We start from the raw sequence: 23,234 nt of genomic DNA on the forward strand, positions 1-23,234 counted from the left end.
TTTGAAATGGCATTCATTTATTATTATTATTTCACACTTGTTACCAGAATGATTGTTGTTTAAAAAATAACATGGACCTCTTAAGTAGCATGATGGTTACATGTAAGGCTGTAACTAACCATTATTTTTATATTGATTCATCTGCCATATGTTTCTTTCAATCAACTTATTGAAAAATTCAAATTGCCTGCTTTGTCAAAGTAAAATCACAAGACCTACAGATGTTAATTTTACAATAAAACAAAACTGATTAAAGAGCAGATTTGAGATTCTGAAAGCAGATAATTATTGTAATTCTTGCTATTAAATTGATGCAGATTAAATATGATTAATCAATCTAAATTGATGGAGGTTCATTATTCTGTTGATTGACTAATTCTTTCAGCACTACTATCCTTTAAAATTGCCTTTGCATATTACAATCTATGTCCAAAATTAGCTATTGACTTGATTTGTTGCAGAGCAACAACATGCTGCAAGATGAAGCATTTTTCCATCGTGATTTCATCTTAATTCTTTTCCTTCTGAGTGTGTTGAAGCAAATGATTGCTTAGCCGCAGCTTCAGAGCACCTCTGCTATGCTCTGTAAATGTTTGAAATAGATTGCTGTTCTACAGACAAATGCCAGAAAGACGTATCTCTGGCACTTGTTTATTTACCCCGCAGTATTTAGGCACACAATTTCACAGTGGGATCCAAGGGGATTTTATCATGTGTGTGAGGTAGCTTTGGGAAAACCATTTCAGTTAAGATCCAGCAGTTTTTTGCAGCTGCTGATAAGTGGCACAGCTTAGCATCATGCAAATGTGGTATAGAGTCTGGACCAGTTTGGAAAACTTCTACTTCAAATCAGGTCACAGGTCACTGTCCATAGGATGGGAATATTCAGTTTTTGAATGCTGAGTCACAGAATAGTTTATTTTAAAATAGAGGTTCAATGGAAACGGGTAAATAGGCTTTCCATAAACTTTTTAGAATTTCAAATGAGTGATAGTCCTCACCTGATGGCCGCAGCTCATTTCAACTGATCAAATTGCCACACAGCGCCTACCATTTTGTCATCCTTTGATGTTGGGTTCAAAGGGGTTGCAGAGCTGTCAGCGGTTGTCTTCAGATACATCAACTGCATTAAACTGTGAGCTGAAAGCGAGGCAGACCTCTTGATGCTCTTGCCCGCTCCGTTTCTCTATTACAAAAAGACCAAACAAACTGTTTCAAGCAAGAGATCTCTCAGCCACCGCGGACAGCGAGCAGGAGAGCTTTCAGGGCCTGTTGGAGGGTAAACATGGACGGTTTTGGCCTGAAGAATACAACGCAACCAGACAGCTCAAGGTCCATCACACACACACACACACACACACACACACATACACACACACACACACACAAACAAACACACACACACAGTGATGGAGGAAGATGGATGGTCAGGTCAGGCTGATATGACTGCGTAGTGGTTAGGGAAGATAAGCGAGAGACAGCCGACTGATGAGCGGGGGTCTTGGGGAGGGGAGAGGGTAAAAAGCGGGGAGCAAGGGGAAAAAAGGAGGCAGTGGTGAAATATCATTCATTAATGGCTGATGGAGGAAGCCAGGAAAGGCAGGTGAGCCAGGAGACTTGCAAAGGAAATCACGGAAGAAAAAAAAGAGCTTGTTTCATTAGCGAACAGCTAATTTGTTTGTTAGCCTGAGCGTAACTTTCTCCAATGTGACAAATTAGAAACTTGAAAATATTTGCAATACTAATTACAGTTACTCCACTCCAAACTCTGAAGCACTTGCAATCATTCAAATTGCTCATGGCGTTCCAACGGGTGCTGTCACCTGCTGATCTGTGCAACCATCTGCCACGACTGCGCTTCATGTTTCATTACACTGAGTTTGTGTCTTACGCGACAAGTAATAATGCAAAAGGAAACAAACACCACTCAATAAAACTTGTCACTCTGTAATAGTCTTTTTACTTAAGGTTTTCTCTTATTGAAGTATCAAGATGCTGGGTCTGTCCCTACACAACTGATGAAGGAAGAAAAGGCACCAATCTTTAGTTGAAGTTTTTACATTTAACCAATGTAACAAGCTGTTCTGCAGTGACTTTGTCAAAACTGTTATCCTGCCTTGTTCCTCCAGACTCTTGGAGTTCATTGCTCAGTGAAACAATTGTGCACACAGGACACACACGTCCTCTCTCTCACAACTTGACTGCAACTTCCATTTCACAGGCAGGTGTTTTTAACCCAACTCCATGCCTGCAGAATACTGAAAACATATGCAGAGGCAGCAGCTATTTTCCTGAATGTGTTGCTTAATGCACCACAGCAGTTAGTACATCACCTGCGAGGCTCCGTACAGCACTTATTTTTCAGGCACTCGTTATTGCCAGAGACGTGCCCCGCATTTTCTTTATCTGATTGTCAAATCATCAAAATTCCTTTTTCTAATATTTTCCTGTTGGTAGGGATGGGCTCTGGGGCTAACACGGGGGCTGACATCAGTTTGGGTGTTGTCATTGTGCTGGGGAGCTAACCGAGCGTTTTTATTTTTCTCTGCAAGTTAGGTGCTAATAGAAGTAAAATTCTTAAGTCAGCAGAAGAGTAAAAAAAAATGTTTAGAAAACGCTATGTTGACTGTGCTGCTTCAACACTTCAAAACTCGGGTCCATTTTGATAGTGAAAGAAACTGCATTTAACAAGTTGAACTTTCTACCACACAGTCTTCAAGTCAACAAGACTTTGATTATATTTGTAGCACCAGTTTTATGAGAGGATGAAATTTGTAATATATTTATAATCCAGTTTTGAAGTGGTGTGCACTAATTCAGGAAAAGGTGCATAGCTGCACCATAATTAATTCTTCTTGCATGTAAAAGACTTTACCTAAATATTGTCATATTTGAAAGTAATGAATATAATAAAAGTATTGTATTGCGTATTCCTTTCAAAAGCCACAATATTGCATTTCAAACAAATGTAAAGGCAGCGCTTCAGGATTCATTTTGGTTACAAACCCTGTGAAGGTTATTACATTATTGATTACTCCAGTATTTAACCACTACCAGACTCATAGATTTTTCAAGGCCGTTTTTAGACAGAGATGATGAATTATTTGGAAATCATTGATGTGGCAGAAGTTCAAAGTTTCCATCTTTTCAGGTAAATTATGCTTTTAATCCTTTGCTTTTCTCTCTACTCCCCCATTTTTCCACCTCTCTGTCCCTTTCTTCTTTTGATCATTTTGTCACCATTTGACCGCTTCCATCACACTGGGGACAATGTGTCTCTGCCTCCAAAGTGTCCTTCATGAGAGATTGTACTGCTACATCCTGCTCCTATGAAAATCTCTGTTTGCAAATCCTATACTGTGTTTACTCTCTTTATCTCAGTTAACTTTTTCTTCTATCTTACAGTAAAGTTAATTTCAAGCTACTCTGGTTTCTGAAATCTTTTTTACACCATGGAGGAAAGAAAACAACAATGTTTTCTTGTGACTTTAGGGCGGGCCCCAGTCGGATTTTCCTCTCCATAGGGTCTCAGATAGCACACTAAGCGCAGCCTCAAAGAGTGGACGCCAACACAAGATAGGAAATAATAGCAAAACAACAAACCGCAATGCTTTAAGCATGGCTGGTGAATCAAACTAATTAGCAGCAGAGTGCCTGGGACCTTTAGTTAGTCATCTGAGAAGCCCATTAACGGCCCCCACCCTCACCTCCTCTCCCACTACTCTCTTGCTTTCTTGCTCCCACAGTCAATTTATTTCAGAAGACAACACTTAACATGTTTTTCTCAAATCTTAACACATTTAGCCTAATGTAAGGCCTCCCTGTTTTACAGATCCTCTATCTGGGTCATTACGATGTCGAATCACAGTTGGTTCTTTAGCCTCATCACTGACCGTGAAAACTAACAGCATAATCACAGAGCAGTTAAGTATGTAATGGACTTTATTGACTCTTAATATACACTGAAATGTTTCCTGGTTGCCTCATGGCCTTCTTTAATATTCCTTAAATTGTCATCATGGCTTGTGGATCTCGTTGCTTTGGGTTGTTTTTGCTGTGCAAGAGCGAAAGATAGATAGACAGACCGGTAATTGGGGAGACAGATATTTTTACTTATCTGTCTACCCAGGTTAATGATAGATACTGAATGGAAGGATGGATGGATGGTTGGTTGGTTGGATGGATGGATGGATAGATGGACACATACTTCAAGAGTTGCTCGATGAATGGATGGCTGGACGGGTATTTGGTTGGACAGATGGATGGATGGATGGATACATGGAGGGCGGGCTATTAGGATCAATGGATGGGTGAAATGGGTGGATACTTGGAGGGTTGTTGGATGGATGAATGATGGATAGATGAAAGATGGATGGATAGATGAGGGATAAAGAGAGAGAAAGCAGCCACCTAGTAGAGCATGTGCTTTGCGAATGGAAGGGAAAATTTCTTAGCAAAACATAAAAAAAAATCCTAGCAACGTGGTGTCATAAGTCTGTGCTATTATGTATTGCACAACATATAATGTGATGCTACTCCATTGCACACTGTGTCTCCTTCTGTCACCATGTATAGTTGGCTGGAACTTGGGAGAAACTTTCTCCTGAGCAACACTTGTTGTCTGTTAGTGCACACCCTAATTGGGGAATTAGGGCTATTTCTGTAGAAGGAATGTTTGTATTTCAAGAAAAGGCAAAGCCACATATTTCAGTGCCACATAAAGAGACGCATACAACAAGCCTGTGCCTTAGCCCGTCCTGGAGCAACCCCTGCCAAAATCAATACAACAAAGGTCATTGCTATTCCAATCATAGCCAGGCCTATTCTCTGTTTACTGAACACGCTGTGTCTGGAGAAAATGCAGGCACTTTAAGCACCCCCTCTGTGGCATTATATCAATAAAACGAGGGCACACTTCTTTTGGGTTTAATGTCATGCACATATTTATTTACCTTATTCTGATGCATTAAATGACAGTGTGAGAACAATATAATGGTTTGGTGTTCAGTATGTGGGTGTCTGTCAGCCTTAAAGACCCCTGCTTTGTGTGAGTGCTGCTAAATTGAGACCCAGTATTCAAAGGAGCCAGATAAAGGCTTTTTCTGATTCCTACAATTATAGACTAATCATTGTACGGCTGTCAGGCGAGTCCAAACTTGAATCAACTTTTCTCTGCAGTCATTTTTGTTCATCATGTGGTCGGCTGTCAGTGATGGAAGAGGTGAGAACATCTGCTCTGTTAATCTGTGGGGCCAGTTCTTCTTCCCCGCCCTCTCTGAACTTGCGAATCCTGAGGACGCAGCACGAATGTCAGGCTTCTGCTCCAAATCTAACGCGCCAGCAGCGAGCCAGTGAAAATTGCTAGGTGTCCACCATCTGTGTGCATGACCTGCCAACGGCCATGTCATCATCATTACCATCGGTCAAAGCCGCATCAGTCTTTGTGTGTGTGCCTAGCAGTTGTGCATAGCTTCCTTTGCGTGGCTTACGTGAATGATTGCACCTCGTGTCTTTGGTGTAAGTCATATTATCTTTATAAATCCCCATGAGGAAATTCGTCCTCTGCTCTTTGACCCATCCAAACCATTTAGGAGCAGTGGCAGTGCCTGGGGGCCAACTGTTTTTTCTGAGGCCAGTGCATTGGTCAAGGGCAGTGGCAGGAGTATTACCTGAAACCGAACATACTCAGACAGATGTTTGTGTCCTATGTCCCAGGTGTGGTTGGGGTTTGTTTACCAAAACACTGAAAAAGTACAAGCATGCTGTCTAATGATCAACCAACCATTATTTTTTCCCTAACCTTATCCAAGGTGCTTTGAGCTGCATTTTAGGGGAAACACATGACATTTGACATTGAAAGATAAGGTCTTTCAATGTCAAATGTCAAAAACATGCATATGGTTGTTAAGTTGATCTTTAAAAAGTTATCTTGTTAGCTTTTCCTAAAAATCATGTTCTTATGTATATTTCTTGTATATGAACCTACATTTTAACAGACAGGGTTACTGTACCTAATGTGAAATGTATCAAAGTACATTTAATTAAATACTGCACTTTAGAACCATTTTGAAGTCCTTGTACTTTAATTCAGTGCCAATTTCACTGATATCACTTAGCTTACTGCAATGTTTATACTTCACTAAATGAGAGGCAATTATTTATTTTTTTGACTCACTACATTCTTTTGCAGCTAAAGTAACTAGTAACTTTGCAGAATGACATTTTACACACAAAACCAAATTTGAGCCTATAAAACACAATGCAGTTTTATGGTTTACAGTTTTTTTTAATTGCTTCACCTCGACCAACTTCAACATTAAATGTTGCTTATACATACTGTAAATTCATTAATGAAAATAATCTGGTATTATAAAATAATGTGAAAGTAAACAAGCGTTATTTCCTGCGTTAGGAGTCCTTTTTGTTGTTGGTAACACTTTTATATTATTTGAGCGAAATTTTGAATGCAGTACTTTTACAGTACCTGTGGCAATTGAGTAAGTTGTGTTGCTTTGAGTTCAGCGAAGTATCTGAGTACTTCTTACAACACTGATATGCATTGTGGAAATCATGGTGTGTTTGTGTGCGTATCTTTTTGCATGTGAAGTCTGTTGATCGCCTGTGTTTGTGTGTGTATGACACCTGACCATCGTTTATCAGTCCATCTGTTGTGGAGGAACTAACAGGCTGCGTCTTCTGTCAGATGCTGGATCTGATGCAGAGCTCATATCCTGCAGTCTTACAGCTCCGGCTTGTTCTTACCTCTGGAGTCAGTGAAAAATACTGGACACTTGGGTTTTTCGTCACTGCCCACTTTGCTAATACACAATTGTGTATTATATAGAAAGAATCAAATGGTACAGAACTAAAGGGCATGTCTGCTCCATGAAGACATTTCTTTTTTTATTATCAAATGCATTGCTCTAATTTCAATATCTATATTAAAAATGTTATGTTATATTTATTTTGCATTCATCGTATATGCCAGAGGCACACCAACTCCACTCTAAGAAAATGTCAAGCTCTAATGAACTATGTGTAGGGTGAATCAATACTGTGTTATATCAATAGGCATTTAGTAAAACAATCTTTGCCGACATGAAAATGTAATTTTTTTCCCCCAGCAATACATACATTAACATTTTGGTGACAAAGCCTTCTGATGGCCTTAAGATTTATGACTCTTGTCTGTTGAGTGAAAAGAAGGAAATAGCATTACATTGTAGAGCCGGATGTCTAAACAAAATGTCAGATTATGACATGGGAGACAGTTTCCTACTGACAGTCAACGTTGGAACTTTTAACCGTGACCATGCACCATTATTCTCTTAAGTTTATCAGGTGATTATTATTTAAATCGACAAGTATCCCATGCATTTTTACCCAAGCCATGATCTGGACCAAGTTGTTTTTGTGCTTAGACCTAACCAAACTAGGCATTCAATTAGAAGACACTTACACTGTATGTTGCTCTGGGTGGCAATTACTTACAACTTACTTTATTATTGCATCTGATGAGGAGTTTGTCAATATTCTTATTTATCTTAACTGGATACTCTTTTGGAAAGTATGACCGTAGTCTTGTTCTGTTTGTGCGGTTTATATTTTCTGCTGCTCTTGGCCAGGTCTATTAAAAAATGTCAATCTCAATGGGACTTTAACCTGGTTAAAATGGAAAAATGTAATTGTCGTTGAATTCAGTGGACTTGTGATAGAATTTGAAAGAGAGAGCTCTTGAAAACAAAAACAATATGCATAGAATGTTGAGGCAAACAGTATGTTACCGTTACTGGTTACTGTTACCCACGATAAAACAGACAAACCTTTGTATTTCCCTTAACATGTTTTATGCAAATCAGACCCGTTTCAAAGCAATACCAATACCTTTTTTTTTTTCATTCTAATTTCCATTTTTAATTGACGTTTTTATATGTTATTACGAGATTTCAAGTGAGTTAGATTTGAGCACAGCCTGCCAGCCGGCGTAGGCAGTATTCAAAACCCATCTTCCAACAACTCGATCATCTCAATCTATGGAGTCCCCGGTGATGAGGGACCTGGCCTTCTGGCTGTATTATTCTATTATAGAGCAGCTCATGAAAAAAACAACTTCCTCTCTGCTCATTCCCAAAATACGATTTCAATTGATTAAGTGCCACGGTTGGAAAGGAGCATCATCAGATTTGACCAAAGTCTCTCAGCGTGTTGCCACAGCTCCTAATGGGCTGGAGTTGCAAGAAAGTCTGGGAGTGGGAAGATACATTTATAGAGGGGGAGAGAAGGAAGGAGAGGAGGAGGACGAATGTATAGAAGAATGGGCAAAGATGGAATGGAGGAGACGGAGCAGAGTGGAGGGGAGAGAGAGAGAGAGAAGCAGCAGCGTGATGGATGTTGGGGAGGATGTGGCGGCGATGGAGGGTGTAGGAAGAAAAAGCAAGAACGAGAGATTTCTGCCCGATCTGCAGCATAATCATCCAATGTGTCTCCATCTGGCTTGGCAAAGACATCATTAAGAAAACCCGAGGTCGTCTGGGTTCACGGAGCCGCCGAAGCTCAGCCTCACTCCCTTCCATCCTGCCACTCAATTTGTATAATTTACCTCCATTTCGAGTCTCTTTTGAAAAGAGCCTTTTTGACCCCTAATGTGGAGGAGTCAAAAAAGTTGTGTTTAAATGAAATGGATGGCTGAGAGTCAATAGCCTGGCAGGGAGATGCTGATGTTGATTCTAGGAGATGGCGGCACTTCGGAGGAGTTGTTTAGGTATGCAGGATGAGAGAGAGAGAGAGAGAGAGAGAGAGAGAGGTGGTGATGGGAAAATGAAAAGTTGACGTGTGCCCTTCCCTGAGGTGATTTGTACAAGTGACCCCAGATTGAAGGGATGCTCAGTGGCATGGGTGCTCCTCTGCAAAAAGGCATGCGTTTTGTTTATGTTTCATATTCCGTGGTGATGAGGCTGCACTCTGCGGAATGGAGGGATGGAGGAACAGAGGGGGGGGGTGGAAGTGTACGGTGCAGTGGAGGAGTGATTACCCGGCGTGGAGCTGAGGGATGAGAGCCGAACGGGTATTTTATTTTGTCAATTGGAGTGTGCAAATGGAAATGTCAGAGCGGCCGGAAAACTAATGAATCTGATAGGAGAGATGCCACCTCTCTTGGCGAATGCCTGATCAATTGCCATTGTCTTCTGCGGGCGCTGATGTTTGTCGTTGTTATTTTTTTTGATGGTTTTCTCTGCCTGGCTGTTTTGCGGTTAAGAGTTTGATGGCAAAGTTTGAGTCAAGGAAATAAAGGAATCGATCTAAGACGGGAATCAATGCTTTCATCTGTTACTTACAAAGTCTGAGCCTGTGAAAAGTGATTTTGGATGAGAGTTTCCTAACTCAGTTAGAAAAGTAAACAAACTAAATCGGGTGTGCAACCCCCCCCCCGAACGATTTGCCTCATCCCAGATCACAGTTAAAAATCTCAATTTGGGCTCTTTTATTTCCACATTTCTATTTAGTGACAGACACACGCTGATACTCAAATTCCCTAATGGCGGTAACAAAAACAAGTTGTCTCACTTCAATTAAGCAAGTGACTTTCATTCACCTCGGAGCATTTTTTTGTGCATTAGCGACACAAAATGAGAGATGTGTTTAGTTTAAATTTAGACTGACAATGATCTAGCGCGTCTGGGCTTTGTGCTTGTTCACTCACAATTTCTGGTTACTTGATGAGCGCTGCAAAGACTGCGAGCGACGCACAGGATGAAAAGAAAAAACAACTGCATTTGCACTATTCTATTTTGACAAGCAGGCTAATTTCTGCCCAGGGTCATCAATATTTCTGACACTTCAGTGTTGGAATAAATATAGAATGAATGTCCCTTTGTTGTGCTCGGGGAGCTATATGCCTCCAAGCATCAACAAAAATCACTTGGATCTGATAGTTATCTTGTTCAGTCAGTCGACGAGACTGTCACCGGTCCCTCAGGAGTATGTCTGCTTTCAATATCATGCATCATAAACAATATCCAATTTGGACTATTGAACTATGAAAATACACTGTGCGAGCGAGGGAAATGACAAGAAATCAACCAGCTGTATGAGTGATGAGTAAAAGCACTGGTTTGTGGTTTTGGGGTAAAACAATCTGTGTGGGGGGGAAAAAATACAACATGATGGTTTAATGCTGGAAAAAAAAAAAAGTAGATCCTCTGAAACAGTGTGCTGTAAAATCTTACCTTTAGCATAAAGGTGTCCATTCGTTTGGCTGCCCACCTGAATCACACACTAATGTGGCTTTGGTTGAGTTGTGTCAAAGTAAATCTATCTGTCTCCTGACTGCTGTGGGCTTAAGACCTCTTTGTTCTTAGAGCCGTCCCACTCCTTTGATTGTAGCCCCCCTCATTACCTCTGCTCCCTCTCGATTTCAATCAGGCTCAACAATGTTTTTTTTCCTCTACCTTGCTTATCCTGCGCCAGGGTTACGAACGGTGACTGGCACTTGCTGAACCTCAACAACCTCCCTTTGAAGCCCACGGGGCAGACTTGGCAACAAGGGTCTCCTGGCTCCAAAGCGAAAGCCCGTCTGGACAGAAATAGTAATTTCTTAAAACCCAGATGCAGCAAAGACTTCCACTAATGGCCTGCAGGACTAAAAGTGAAGAGCCAGGCCCTCGTTATCGCCCATGTTCTTCTGGATGCACTTCAGAGGACGGATGAAAGCTGTCTATTTTGACACAAGAGACAGGGCTTACCAATGGTACAGATCTGTGCAGCTATTCGCGCAGAGAGTACATAAATAGGGCTTTTAGTCATATTCATTTATTTTTCATTACTGATCTAAAAATTTCGGCAGTAGGACTTCACAAAACTCCAACTTTTAATTTCCCAGTGAGAGAAAAATGTTTTAACATGGCCTCAGGAGGGAAGCATTTGTTATTGTGACAATAATAAATGTGATGGTATTCCACAGCCTGCTACTAATTCCACCATTAACATAATACAATTTAATAGGTCACTCAGTTTCTTTTATTTCATAGATGAACAGCTTTCAGTCAGTAGAAGCATCATTCTGGATGCGTACATTATGAAGGAGAGCAGATTGCCAGACTGTTAACTACCCCATTCCCTTCATTTCAATTGCTAATAATCTGGATAGATAATTTATGTAAACCACAATTATCATCAATATGAAACGGCCATTCGGTTTCGCCGTTGTCTAAACTAAACTGGTGGATTTGTCTTATCTGGAGATGAGAGAAAACAGGAGACAGAAGCACATATATCAACAGAGAGAAGGACAGAAAGAGAAAAAATGGAATCTATCATAAAAAATAATAAAGATCAAACACGGGCCTTTGGTTATTGTTGTTCTAGTTTCCAGGGAAGCGTGTAATGAACTGAAGCAATATGGTTGTTTTGTGTAACCTTAACTGCGAGCCGCATGCTGCTCCACAGCGTATGGAATCACACAGAGCCGCCATCCACACATACCGGGGGGTTGGGAGGATGATTGATGGTGCACCACAGCCATTTGTGTGTTCATTTTAAGAGCAAGTTTAAAATTCCGGTGTAAATAGCTCTGACAGACGGCAGGGAGACGCATACAAAGACATCCTTTTCCTTAAGCTTTATTAGCATGAACACCTGAGCAAGGGACAAAAAAATATATATATTGTGTGTAAATATGGTCACTGTTAGCTCAGGTATGGACAGTCATTTGAAACATAGCAGGGAGAGGTACAGCGCTTTATCTGCACTGATGTGTTCCTCCGTTGAATGGCCCTCATGAGCCTCGGCCCCCATCTAATAAAATCCATCCGTCTATCCACCCAACGTCATTACATCAAAGAATAAGGCCACCCGTTATGATGAAAGAGACACACGCAGCCATTTTTATTTAGGCCATAGACGTATTCCTATCGTACACAAACTCTCTGGAGCTTAGCAAAGGACTGTTTCTGAAATGTGGTTCAGAAAACTGACAACATTTAGCATTTTCTGAGATTAAGAAGAAATTAAGAATACCAAACACCAGGTTATAGTTATACATTGAGGAGGAGTGAAAAGGGCCCAGTAAAAGTTAGTTGTAATCCGGTTTAGCACCAGATGCTGATAAACTTTTGAGGGAAATTAAACTGTTCTTGTAAGAATTTGTTACTAGATTTTGTTGTCATCTCTGGCATGTTAGATCAAGAAAAGACAAAATAGACAACAACTTAAAAGACCAACCAATCTTACAAAGAACCAATCCAAATTTACTATTAAAAAAAATAGCAAAAAGATCAATTCAACCGGACATTTAATCATAGGCAAAATATTTACATTAGATTCAGGACTCACTTTGGTGGAAACTGGTCATACAGTTTAATATCTCAATTTAATAAAGTGCCTTTAATCTGATTTATGAGGGTTTTGTCAGCTGCCATGAACTGATTATGGTTTTTACTCATGTTGCCTCATTTAAAAATGGGAACACAGTGTTCTTGATAATTTCATCTAGAATTAACTATTGAAAACTTAAACTGAACCAACAAAGAACCAAGTTAGACAGACCACAATAAACAGGATCATAAGCTTGAATAAATCAAGCCACATTTTTAGAATGGGGCCCTAGCCGTTGTAGCTGACAGAATAATACAAGTGTTTATCATTAAGATATTTCAAGATAAAAAAAGAGTGCACAATGGCTGGTGCAGTAGTATTTATTTTTCCTTCTTTTTCAGTCTATCTTAATTCCTCTCCCTTTGTTTGGATTTATTTTGGCCAGTCTGCGTTAACACCTCACTCACTGGTCAACAGAATCACTCATTTATTTAGACGTGCCAGCAATCTGAAAACAAACCTTTATTTTTCTGTTTTGTATTGTGTCTTAGAGTCTTTTGTGTTTGCTGTTTTTTCCTGTCATGCTGTTATCTGCTTTCCCTCTAAGATTTTGTTGCTTATTATTATCGTGACCGAATTGCTTAATTTTATCTGCTCTTTGAAAAGATGCAATTTAGGAATTGCTGCAAAGAGTAAAACTCTGACAACAAAAGTAACCGCTCTGACGGCCCGAGGACGGGCCCTCGCACTGTTTTGTGTAAACGTGTTATTTACACCACTGCTATGTATAGGTAGGTACTGATGCGACATATCTTTGGAAAGCTAAGATTCTTGTGATTCGATTGATGCAAACCATTTCAAGATCCGATCACAACAGCAGGTACAATCACCGCCTCTGTCAGTCCACCACCAAACAAACAAACAGTTACAAACTTGTGTCAACTCACCTCTGAAGCCTCATAGTAATCCACAGATCAATAACATTCAATAGTAATCCACAGGTCAATAACATTCAGACAAAAACGGTCTTCTTACATTGGCAAAGGTCCAGACGATCCAATCCAGTAAAGTATTTAGTCCAGAACACATTATTACATCAATAAACACTCACGGACTGCTGTTGCATCATTTCAAATTAGCCGGCAGATTCGCCGAATTGTTTATGTAGTTTCCGTAGTAACGCTTGTTAGAATGTAAACATTGCCGAAATCTCACTATCCACATGGCCGCTGCACTCTGACCTTTCGATTGACACCTCATTTGACCCATTAGGAGCTTCCATGTCCAGTCTACAGCCGACAATAGCCAACGAGAGTGCGCGTTGACGGAAAGGGCCAGCCTCTCTTCTCGCGTCTAAAGAGCGAGCCAATGGCAACCGATTGCTCCGATGATTGATGCTTCGTATAGCCAGTGAAATTTCAAAAACAACGATATGCCGCTTCAGGGGTTTATCTAAAGCCACAACGAGGAATTCCAATGCGTAACGCCAACAGCTGTTGCCAGCTCTGTGCGTGTCCGTGCGTAAAAGGCGTAAAGTGTGGTTTCTGAGAGTTTTGGAGACGTCAATAATGGCGAAACGGTATAATTAATAACAAATATTAAATAATAATATAAATAATTATGAGACTAGTAGCCTTTTTAGCCTAGGTAAGTGACCATGGTTACCAAGGGTCCTTTGGAGTCTCCAAATGGCCTTTTTTTGGGAACGCCTAGACATACCCTTAGAAAAACGTGTGTAAAATATTCATTTTCTGTGGTATTGTTATCAAATTTGAACTGGGACTAGGTAAGGCTTCATGCTGTGGTCCCATTGTGTTTTCCAGTCCATAAGTATCAGCTACATCTATTTGCAAAAAAATATTCAGGCGGAAATAAAAACCTTCTACTTCAGTGTGTTCAAACTTCTATTACTCAATGCCAGTAGCACTTAGAGTGATTCTGTTGGGGAAAAAACCTTAGTTGGTCTCTTTTGAAAGGTGTTACCTTTCAAAAGAGACCAAAACCATGCATGTACTCCAAATGGTTCAAGAACAGCTTTCAATTTACTTTGGGTATGCCTTGGATAGGCGTTTTAGGCAAATTTTCCCGCAATGGTAAGGGGTTAAGAAAATATGGCACTGAAGTGACATTAAAGAGACACCATTACATGGATTTTTATGTATGTAATTTATTTTTCCTCTATGTTTCTGTGTTGTTTATTAAACACTCTTGCACATAAAACTTAAACTCACTGAAGTTAAAGTTTTTTATAATTTCCCATAATTTTCCATGTCCTCATTTTCTAACTCTCCCCTGGTTATATGAAAACTGTGACAGTTTGCACAGATGCTCTATCAATTTGGCCAGTGCATAATTACCAGTGAGTAAATTGGCATTTATTCATGCTTTTGCAAATATTAGTTATAAGAGTATTCATTATTTCAATTAAAAAATGCCCTGGAGACTGACTTCAAAGTTGTAACCTGCATCAACAACTATTACTCAACTCTCCTTTAATTCTCCCATCTGCCTGCAGCCGGTCGTTTTACAGATGGTTCTGAGTGAAGCATTAGCCCGCAGTTAAAAGGTGGTACTTACACAGAGACTATAACTGTAGGTGGCTCTTCCACCGTTTCACAACAGGACATTAATGTTCAGTGATGATTAATGCGGGCTGCCATGAATATCGATGGCCGAGGTAGCGCTAATGACTCTGATGGGAGCGATGGTGCACCTGTGTCACGATGTTGACGTTGCTTTATAAAACCTACTAAGAAAAGGGTGTTCCTCCATGTCCTTGCTTGTTAGGCACAGCTCCCCCCCTCTTCCCCCCCAATCCCAATCCATCATTAATGTGAGCACATGCATGTGAATAACTCATTAATCCTCGCATCGATCGGCTCCATGCCCATTTCATAGAGTAAACGGACAAAGGGAGGCAGCAATCAATCAGCGGCTCAGGAAACCAATCATCTATTTGTGGATGGGGGTTTCAATTAGCAGAAAAGCCCCCTGTTGTGTAATATTATTTCCACATTCAATCCCGGTTATTGACCTGTATTTATCAGTAGGTCAGGTGAACTTCCTCTTTTAAATTGGAATTTCAGTGATAACGTGCAAGTTGTGAATCACAGGAAATATGTAAATGCAAAAGCATGACTCTGTCAGGTGCAGGAAATGGAAATGGAAGTGACTAATAGCAGCTATGTTTTGGTGGGACACTTTCCCTGTATGTTAATCGTTTTGCATGCACGTGGATGTCTGTGCATACTCATGTGGTTATGTCTATGCTCTGCAAAGGCTTAGGGGAAAAAAAGCTTTTCTTCAGCTGCACGTTGGAGACGCCTTGGGAGTGATGGCTATGGAAATGGAGACAAGAAGAGGCCAGACAGAGCAGAAAGGCCCATACACAAATGGCTTTTGACTGGTTGCTTGCTGACGAGCCGTACCAAATCCGGTGTGACATTCTGTCTCTACTTTTCAGGAAATACACAGCAATGCATGTTCAGAATGGCGATGCGCTGGGCAAATTCTTGCCCGCTGATGATACGTGGTGTGTATGAAAAATTCACCTGTCATCCAAAGTAAAGTCAGGTCGGTGTAAACACATCAAAGGGTGATAGAACACGAAACAACCTACTATGCTGCATGGAAATTGTTTTATTGATAAAGGTTTGCCATATTTTTTTCCTGTCATATGACTCCAAGAGGCAAATCTATTTCTATTTGGTCATGAAAACGATCCCTGCTTTGTTATTGCAAACCATAGGTCATCTATTTGTTCCTCCAATAGCCGGCTATAAGCGCCTCTTAAAAGCAAGCAATGGCATTAAACATAGTGCTAGCAGCAGGATTGTAAATGCATGTTGACATTTCACTTTTCATTTGAATGTAGTAGCCTGTAGCTACACTGGCTGACCTGCTGTACGTGGAAGTTTGTAACTTTATTAAGCTGATAATTCAAACATATAAAAGTGCCTGTAGCAGCTCATGCTTGCTCTCTGTAGCTGTAACAGTAATATATCATTTTTTTTCAACTTATCTCAGCGAGAGGGGAATTTTGAATATTTTTCTATTGCAGTAGAAAAGGGGAAGAAAAAGAACACAATATTTAGTATTTAATCAGGCAGTTGTCAGAATAAGACTATCATTGATATGAGCTAGTTGGAGAACAATGAAATACAAAGTGTGAAAATATTACCTTCCCACATGCTCCAGGAATTTAGTAGAAGAGTAGAAGAGCATTTAACTAAATCATCTGAGTTCTACTATCACCTTTGAGCTGGCTCACAAATTTAAATTTCCAGTAATACATTTTTTCATATAATAATCCAAAAGGAAAATAACCTGCCAGTCACTGACTTAATGACTGCTTTTTGTTAAAAATGAAATAAATAAATGCACTATTGAACGTTCCCCTCCCACTGCTGGATTGAACCTTTGAATCTCAGGCCCCCTGACAATGATCCTTGCAATATTAAAATTAATATGTAACCATCTCTCTATAAGCCTTCACTGAGCATGCTTTTATATCTGCCTCAGAGCAGATGGCTTTTTTGAATAGAACAAGGTGGTTTTAATATTTGAAATATTTGAAGATTCAGCGAGAAACATTATTTTTCCTTCCTCACTGCAGATTAAATGGTGGCAGCTCACTGGTTCTTTTCATGTGGGATTTAAGTTAAATCCAGAGGGGTTTTTTTTTTCTTCTAATATAGGTTGCTTTGAATGTACAAAAAAAAAAAAAGCTATCACCCAAACTCAAAATGCGTGCCAGTGGATGGAGAGCATCAACGGCGAGGCGAGAGACAGAGAGAGAGAAAGAGAGAGAAAAGAACAAGATGGAGGAAATGCATGAGATTGGGACAGACGGCAGGAGAGATGAGTTACATGCTCTCATTCAGCTTATTCACTCAAGTATGTCATTAAATCATGGACAAATATGGCAAGCTTTGAGCTGCTTTGGTGAACTCATTTAGTGGCTTCTTCCTCTGCTGTCATGTTGTTTTCTTTCCGAGCAAGCCGACTGAGAGGGACGGAATGCTGCTAGTAACCTTGAATTTGTGTTTGCTTTTACCTCCACATGTTTTTTTGTTGTTGTATATGTTGATACAGTTCTCAGCTCTGCCAGGCTGCTCTGTGAATCTGTATTTGTGCCTGTATTTGCAAAGAGACAGACTGGGTCTGACCTGAGCGGTACCTGAGGAGCACACTGCGTCATATTTTAACTCCCTTTGTCTTTGACAGATGGCTCGGCTCTAAAAGCCTCTGTCCGTGGTGCTGAAGGCTGGCCTGATGTATGAGCGTCAGGGCCTGTTTGATAAATCCACCATGTCACTCTGCCTCTGACAGCCATTCATCATGCTTGGCTTTCTCATGTGAAATGTTCTGTGTGCTGGATAATTCAGTAAGACAAATAAAATGGGAGTCCTAAAGCTCCGACTCGGCTCACTCCCACCATGCGTTGATTTTTCAGCACTGTACTTTATCTCTCTGTCATAGGGACGCTGTGTCCCTGCCTAAGCACAGGCAGCAGCAGCTGTAGCTGTACCACAGTGACTATATTCAGACCAGCTGAAGGACGAACATGTTCTCAATGAGGCGGCTAATGAGTTCTGTTCTTTTGTTGCTGTTTTTTCTTTTTTCTCCCTGGGTTAGGACGACCATTCAACCATTCAGCTGAAGTCTCCTGACTTTTTTCCCCCATGGCCTGGCTCAAAAGACTCCATCTGTACTACTTGGTCATTATGAATATTGTGTTTCACATGCTTGCAGTTGAAATGTCACACACAAAAGTAATTAAACAGTTGACATTACCCTGTGTTGGATGACGACTAAAATAAAAGTAGTATAATTGTAATGCCATGCATTTTAATTTGAAAGAAATCTAGTGCATCATGACAAATATGAGAATAAAGAAAAGGAAAAAACTAGGCAATTGTTTGTAAAAGAAACAATGACATTTATTTTTTTCTTAGCACTTTACTTAATTAGTCTGTTGTGCCCATTGATCACATATAATACAGTTAATATAAAAATGGCTTTTTAACTTTACACCCAAAGCAACAACGAAATGTTTTCTTAAAATATGTATGCTAAAAATACTGAGAGAGAGTATTCCCACTAAAAGTACCGGAAAATAGCTTGTGGTTCTGCAATGATGACTTGGCCATGTTTTGCTGTTTCTTCTGTTTCTTCTCTGTTTACCTCATGTAGTTCTTGTTGTAGGCACTTACCAGGGCATAACAGACCACTTTGTGAGGAGATAATACATTAATCACCTCAGTTTTAATCAACCTGTCATATTTGTTTTAGTCCCACACGTTTTGTTTTTTTTCCTAGTCACCGTTGCAATGAGAACTACACAGCATAAACAGCCATTTGGCAAATGTCCTCTCTAGATACTCATTTTGTAGCTGAATTTCATTAAGCTTAATGTGACGTTGTAATCAAAAGTATGCTGCCCCTCGCCTTAATTTAAAACCCATTTAAACTGTTCGGATACAGATGATTCGTCGTTACATCAACATAATAGAATATATAACAATATTTCCATGAAAAATCAAGAATCCATTTTAAATAGAAAAGGGGGGTTTATATTTCATCAAAAGGCTTACACCATAGTCACTGTAATTTGTCTACTCTACTAAATCTCTCTTCCCATTATAGACAGGTGTTATTACTGTATCTCTAACTCGTCTATGGATGTTTGACAAAGCACAGACGGTATTGCTTGGGACCACACAGACAGTTCCACAACTCTGAACACATTTAACAGTCAAATACAAGAGAGTTGACCATCATCATCATCATCATCATCTTCACTTTCTTTTCTCTGCCTGCATTTCTGTATGAATGGTTTTGAAATATATTGTTTTGCAGTAAATGCCCCTTTCTGTTGATGTTAGCTTGGTTTGATGTAGCGGTTACAAAGCCACCACTTCAGCTGGGGTTGAAACTGGGAGAGCATGTAGTCTATTTTAAACTGTTCCATCCCAGTCCAATAATAGATTTGCCAATGTATCTGAGCCGAGGACCAGCAGTGGGTATGCCTTTGAAAAAGTACTACAGATCTCTCCACCCCTGCCCATGGCCTTGTCCATTCAGTGTAGTTGGTGTGTGGTGCTCTACAAAGCTGCGCTTCTTAAAAGGCATTGTCAGATACATTTATGACTGTGGCTTTCACTTTGACTCCACTTGGCAGTCCCTTACCCGAAACCCACAGCTTTGTAAAGAAAGGAGAGTGCATACCGGTAGCTTCCACTGGTGTCAGCGAAGCTTTGGAGTCGCATTTCCTTATATCCCCATAAAGGTGATGGTTCCTCAGAGACACATAAATAAGCAGGCATGCCACTGAAATCACAGCCAAGAGCACACCAAAGACGGTGATTACTGCTGCGTCCCATTTTTCTGTGTCCTTGGCTGCCAGCTCTAATCCTTTAGTGGTGACATTGACACATTTGGTGTCATGGTTGTAGTGGATGCTGCCGACATCCACACAGACTTTGTACAGAGTGGCAGGACTGAGATGGGTAAGGTTGTAGACCTGGACGTCAGAGGGGACCCTGGTGGTAAATGCCGTGGTGGGATGGTTAGCATCTGATCCTGTGTACCATTTAATGTTTGGGGCCAAGGTGCCATGGCCGGCCTTCCACGAAACCAGGATGGAGTTTGTCTCCACAGATTTGATTATGACATTCAGAGACCCATTTGTAGGTTGGGGAAAATATCCATTCACCTCTACTGAAACAGATTTAAGATCAGCTCCAACCAGATTATGGGCAACACAAGTGTAAAGACCGGCTTCTTTTTCTGTTACATCATAGATATCAAAAGTTCCCTCTGGGTGCATGTAGAACTTGTCAGACACGGTGTTAGGCAGGACCCTGGTACCGGACGGGGTGATCCAGTAGATTTCCGGCTCTGGTTCAGCGAAGGCCCGACAATGGAGGGACACCGAGCTCCCATTCCGTGCTTTAATGTGCCCAGGCATGCTTTCGGGAGAAATAAGTGGCAGACAAATTTCCATCATCTCCCTGAAGTGCACCTGTCGGACATGCTGGCCCTCGTACTCTGGCGGCTCCACGCAGTACAGTGAATCAGGCTCCATGAAGCGAAGGTTTGTCTTGTTCATGTTCATCCAGCGGACTACGCAGTCACAGCGGATGGGGTTGCTGTGCATGCTAACCTCTCTGAGATTTGGGAGGGACTCGACAGTAATCCTGTGAAGGGCACTGAGCGCGTTGCCATTTAGCATTAGGGTCTCCAGCCGCGGTAGTTTGTAGAAAGCATTAGGATGGATATAGGAGAGTCTAGGATTGTTGGTGGCTTCTATTTTGGTCAGCTCGGGGAGGTTATTCAGGGCAAAGCTGTCGATGGAAACTAGATCTGGCATGCTATTAATCCCCAGTTCTTTCAGATGGAGCATATCCACAAAGTCTCCTCTCTGTATCCTCGCAATTGGGTTTTTATTTAGATCCAAAAACTTAAGATTTTTTGCATTTTTCAGGGCAGAATGAGGCACCTCAGAGAAGATATTATCATAGAACGAGATGCTCTCTAAGTTATCAAGACCAGCCAGTGCATCTTCAGGAAGTTGAGACAGGTTCATTCTGGTGAGAACCAGGCTGCGTAGGTTACTGAGAGGTTTGAAGTTCATATCATCGATAGAAAGGATAGGATTCTCGCCAATCATCAGGATCTCCAGATTTGTCATGGGCTCGAACCACTCTCTTTTAATGGCCTTCAGCTTGTTAGAATTTAGGTGGAGTCGCACAAGGTTGCCGAGACCCTGAAAAGCCATCGGGGAAATTGAGGAGATGAGGTTGTGATTCATGTAGAGCTCCTGAAGGTTAGCCACCTCAGCAAGACTTCGCTCAGGCAACTCTCGTATCCAATTTTCCTCCATATGAAGGGACAGCAGATGAGGAAGATTCCCCAGGTGGACATCCCTGATAGAGGATAAATTGTTTTGCGATAAATCAATCTCTGTGATGTTGGCCAGGTAATCCAAAGGTTTGTCAATTTTGGCAACATTGTTTGTTTGCAGTAATAGTACTTGTGTGCCCACTGGTAATTGTTCCGGCAGGCTAAAGAGTCCCAAGTCATTACAGTCAACTGTCTGAGCCTCCATGTACACTGAAGTTGGAGAAAACCAGGGTCTAATCTCACATACACAGAGCTTGGGGCAATCAGGCCTCTCCTCTGTGGCCACAACAAAAGAGGCCATGGCCAAGCCGACAAAGAGACGATCCACGAATGACACGTCCTTCATATTGGACCGTTTCCCTCCAGTAAGAAATTGGTCCTTGTAGATTAAGTGGTCTGAGCTGTTAACTTCACAAATAATGAATCATTTGCTGCAGCTGCTGAGGCGATTGACTCAACGCCCCTTGCCACTGCCACCACCAACTGCAGCAGGGCTCCCTGGGGTTTTTTGTCTTGCTGTGTAGACGCCCTTGGATGTAATGACCAATCACTCACTGCTGCCTGCAGGTGTCAGGGTTCGGGGCCAAGGCTGCAGTCAGGCAGAGCCGAGAAGGTGGGATTGGGGAAAAAAATAAAAAGATGATGGACTGATATTATACCTCAAAGGATTTATGTTAAGCACATTCATAGGTATCCATAAAAAATCTCTTTAAAGATGGATGTCCTCATTGATTGTTGTCACTAGGTTCCAGAGTCCACGGCCCAGTCCATTCCTACCTGTGTAAGACAAACGAGACAAAGAGAAGCGGTGTGAGAATTTCATGACACTGGACGTGGTCAAGGAATTTCATAAGAGAGGGATTTGGGCATATTGACATTTGTCTTAGGCACACTGATGCATGTTGACATTTGTGCACGCTCCCTTCAAGATATAGAACAGTGGATTTATATCTACTTGACCTTCTAGACTTCATTCTGGGGACGTTCCGATATGCCCCCACAATATGGCATTCAGTACTGATGATAGCAGGGTGGGTCTATTATTGGTTAAATAGAAAGGCTTTATTAAGATTCTTAAATGGCAGACAGCCTAGGGCTTAAGCATTAGCCTTCGGGGCAGGCTGCTTAAAGACACAGGAATATGTCAGTCACTATGGCAACAAGTAGACGGGCAGCCAATGACACACACCACATTAAGACAGTTGAGCTGTACATGCTAACCACGCATTTGTCACAGATGCAGCCTGCACCTGTTTGTGAGAAGATGCAATCTTTGAAATCAAGAAATCTGCACACCAATCAGATTTAATACTTTTGTGAAATACCGCAATGTTAGGATCTATAGACACATTCATTCTTAAGGAAGAAAAGAAACAGCATATTTATGGTCATGGACAAACGTTTACAAATAACAATAATCAAAGGTCAAGAAGAGATTGCCAAAATTCTTATCTGTGGCTTTTTGTTAAATTACATTTTACAGAATTCTTCAAAATGACACATTGAAAAAAAAAAAAGTGACACCTTAACTGTGTCTGAAAAGGTTCATTCATTCAGTACTTTCAACACTTATGAGTCATTGTCACTTGGTATCATCACTCACACTTTTTTACAGAAAGTAATTTACATGCAATTGACTAATTTCATTCTACTGTGGAAGTTTAGTGTATACATTTTCCATTCAGAATTTGGACACTTTATTAAATGATGGTGGGTTCATATAGTGCACTGTAGACAGGGAGTGATGTTGTACCCAACACTCAGGTACATGCAGAACAAAACTTTATTTTAGAGATGCAGGTATGTATGAGTAGTATTTTTAAGCCATTTAAAATGTCTAGTTTTTATTTTCTTAGGTGTTTCATTGACATGTCAAAAACTATTAAGGCTTTTTAGAATTTTAGGCATATGCTATTAATATATAATATATAATACTAAGTATTATCCATGTTGTGAAATGTGGCACATATAACAGCAAAAGCTTAAACAAACATTACAAGGCTAACAAATCAACA

General features: G+C 40.7%; 1 protein-coding gene across 1 annotated transcript; it reads right to left on the bottom strand.

The window, feature by feature from the left end:
* Positions 1-19,435: 19,435 nt before the first annotated feature.
* LOC129112668 (leucine-rich repeat neuronal protein 3) lies at positions 19,436-21,565 on the bottom strand. The gene has a single exon (XM_054624865.1). The coding sequence runs from the start codon at positions 21,563-21,565 to the stop codon at positions 19,436-19,438; it is 2,130 nt and encodes a 709-aa protein (XP_054480840.1).
* Positions 21,566-23,234: the final 1,669 nt, after the last annotated feature.

The sequence above is a fragment of the Anoplopoma fimbria genome, chromosome 23 (genome assembly GCF_027596085.1).
Source record: "Anoplopoma fimbria isolate UVic2021 breed Golden Eagle Sablefish chromosome 23, Afim_UVic_2022, whole genome shotgun sequence".
Classification (NCBI taxonomy): Eukaryota; Metazoa; Chordata; class Actinopteri; order Perciformes; family Anoplopomatidae; genus Anoplopoma; species Anoplopoma fimbria.

Bases quoted from the DNA above. Each gene is read 5' to 3' on its own strand.
- LOC129112668 (XM_054624865.1), bottom strand. From the start codon at position 21,565: ATGAAGGACGTGTCATTCGTGGATCGTCTCTTTGTCGGCTTGGCCATG.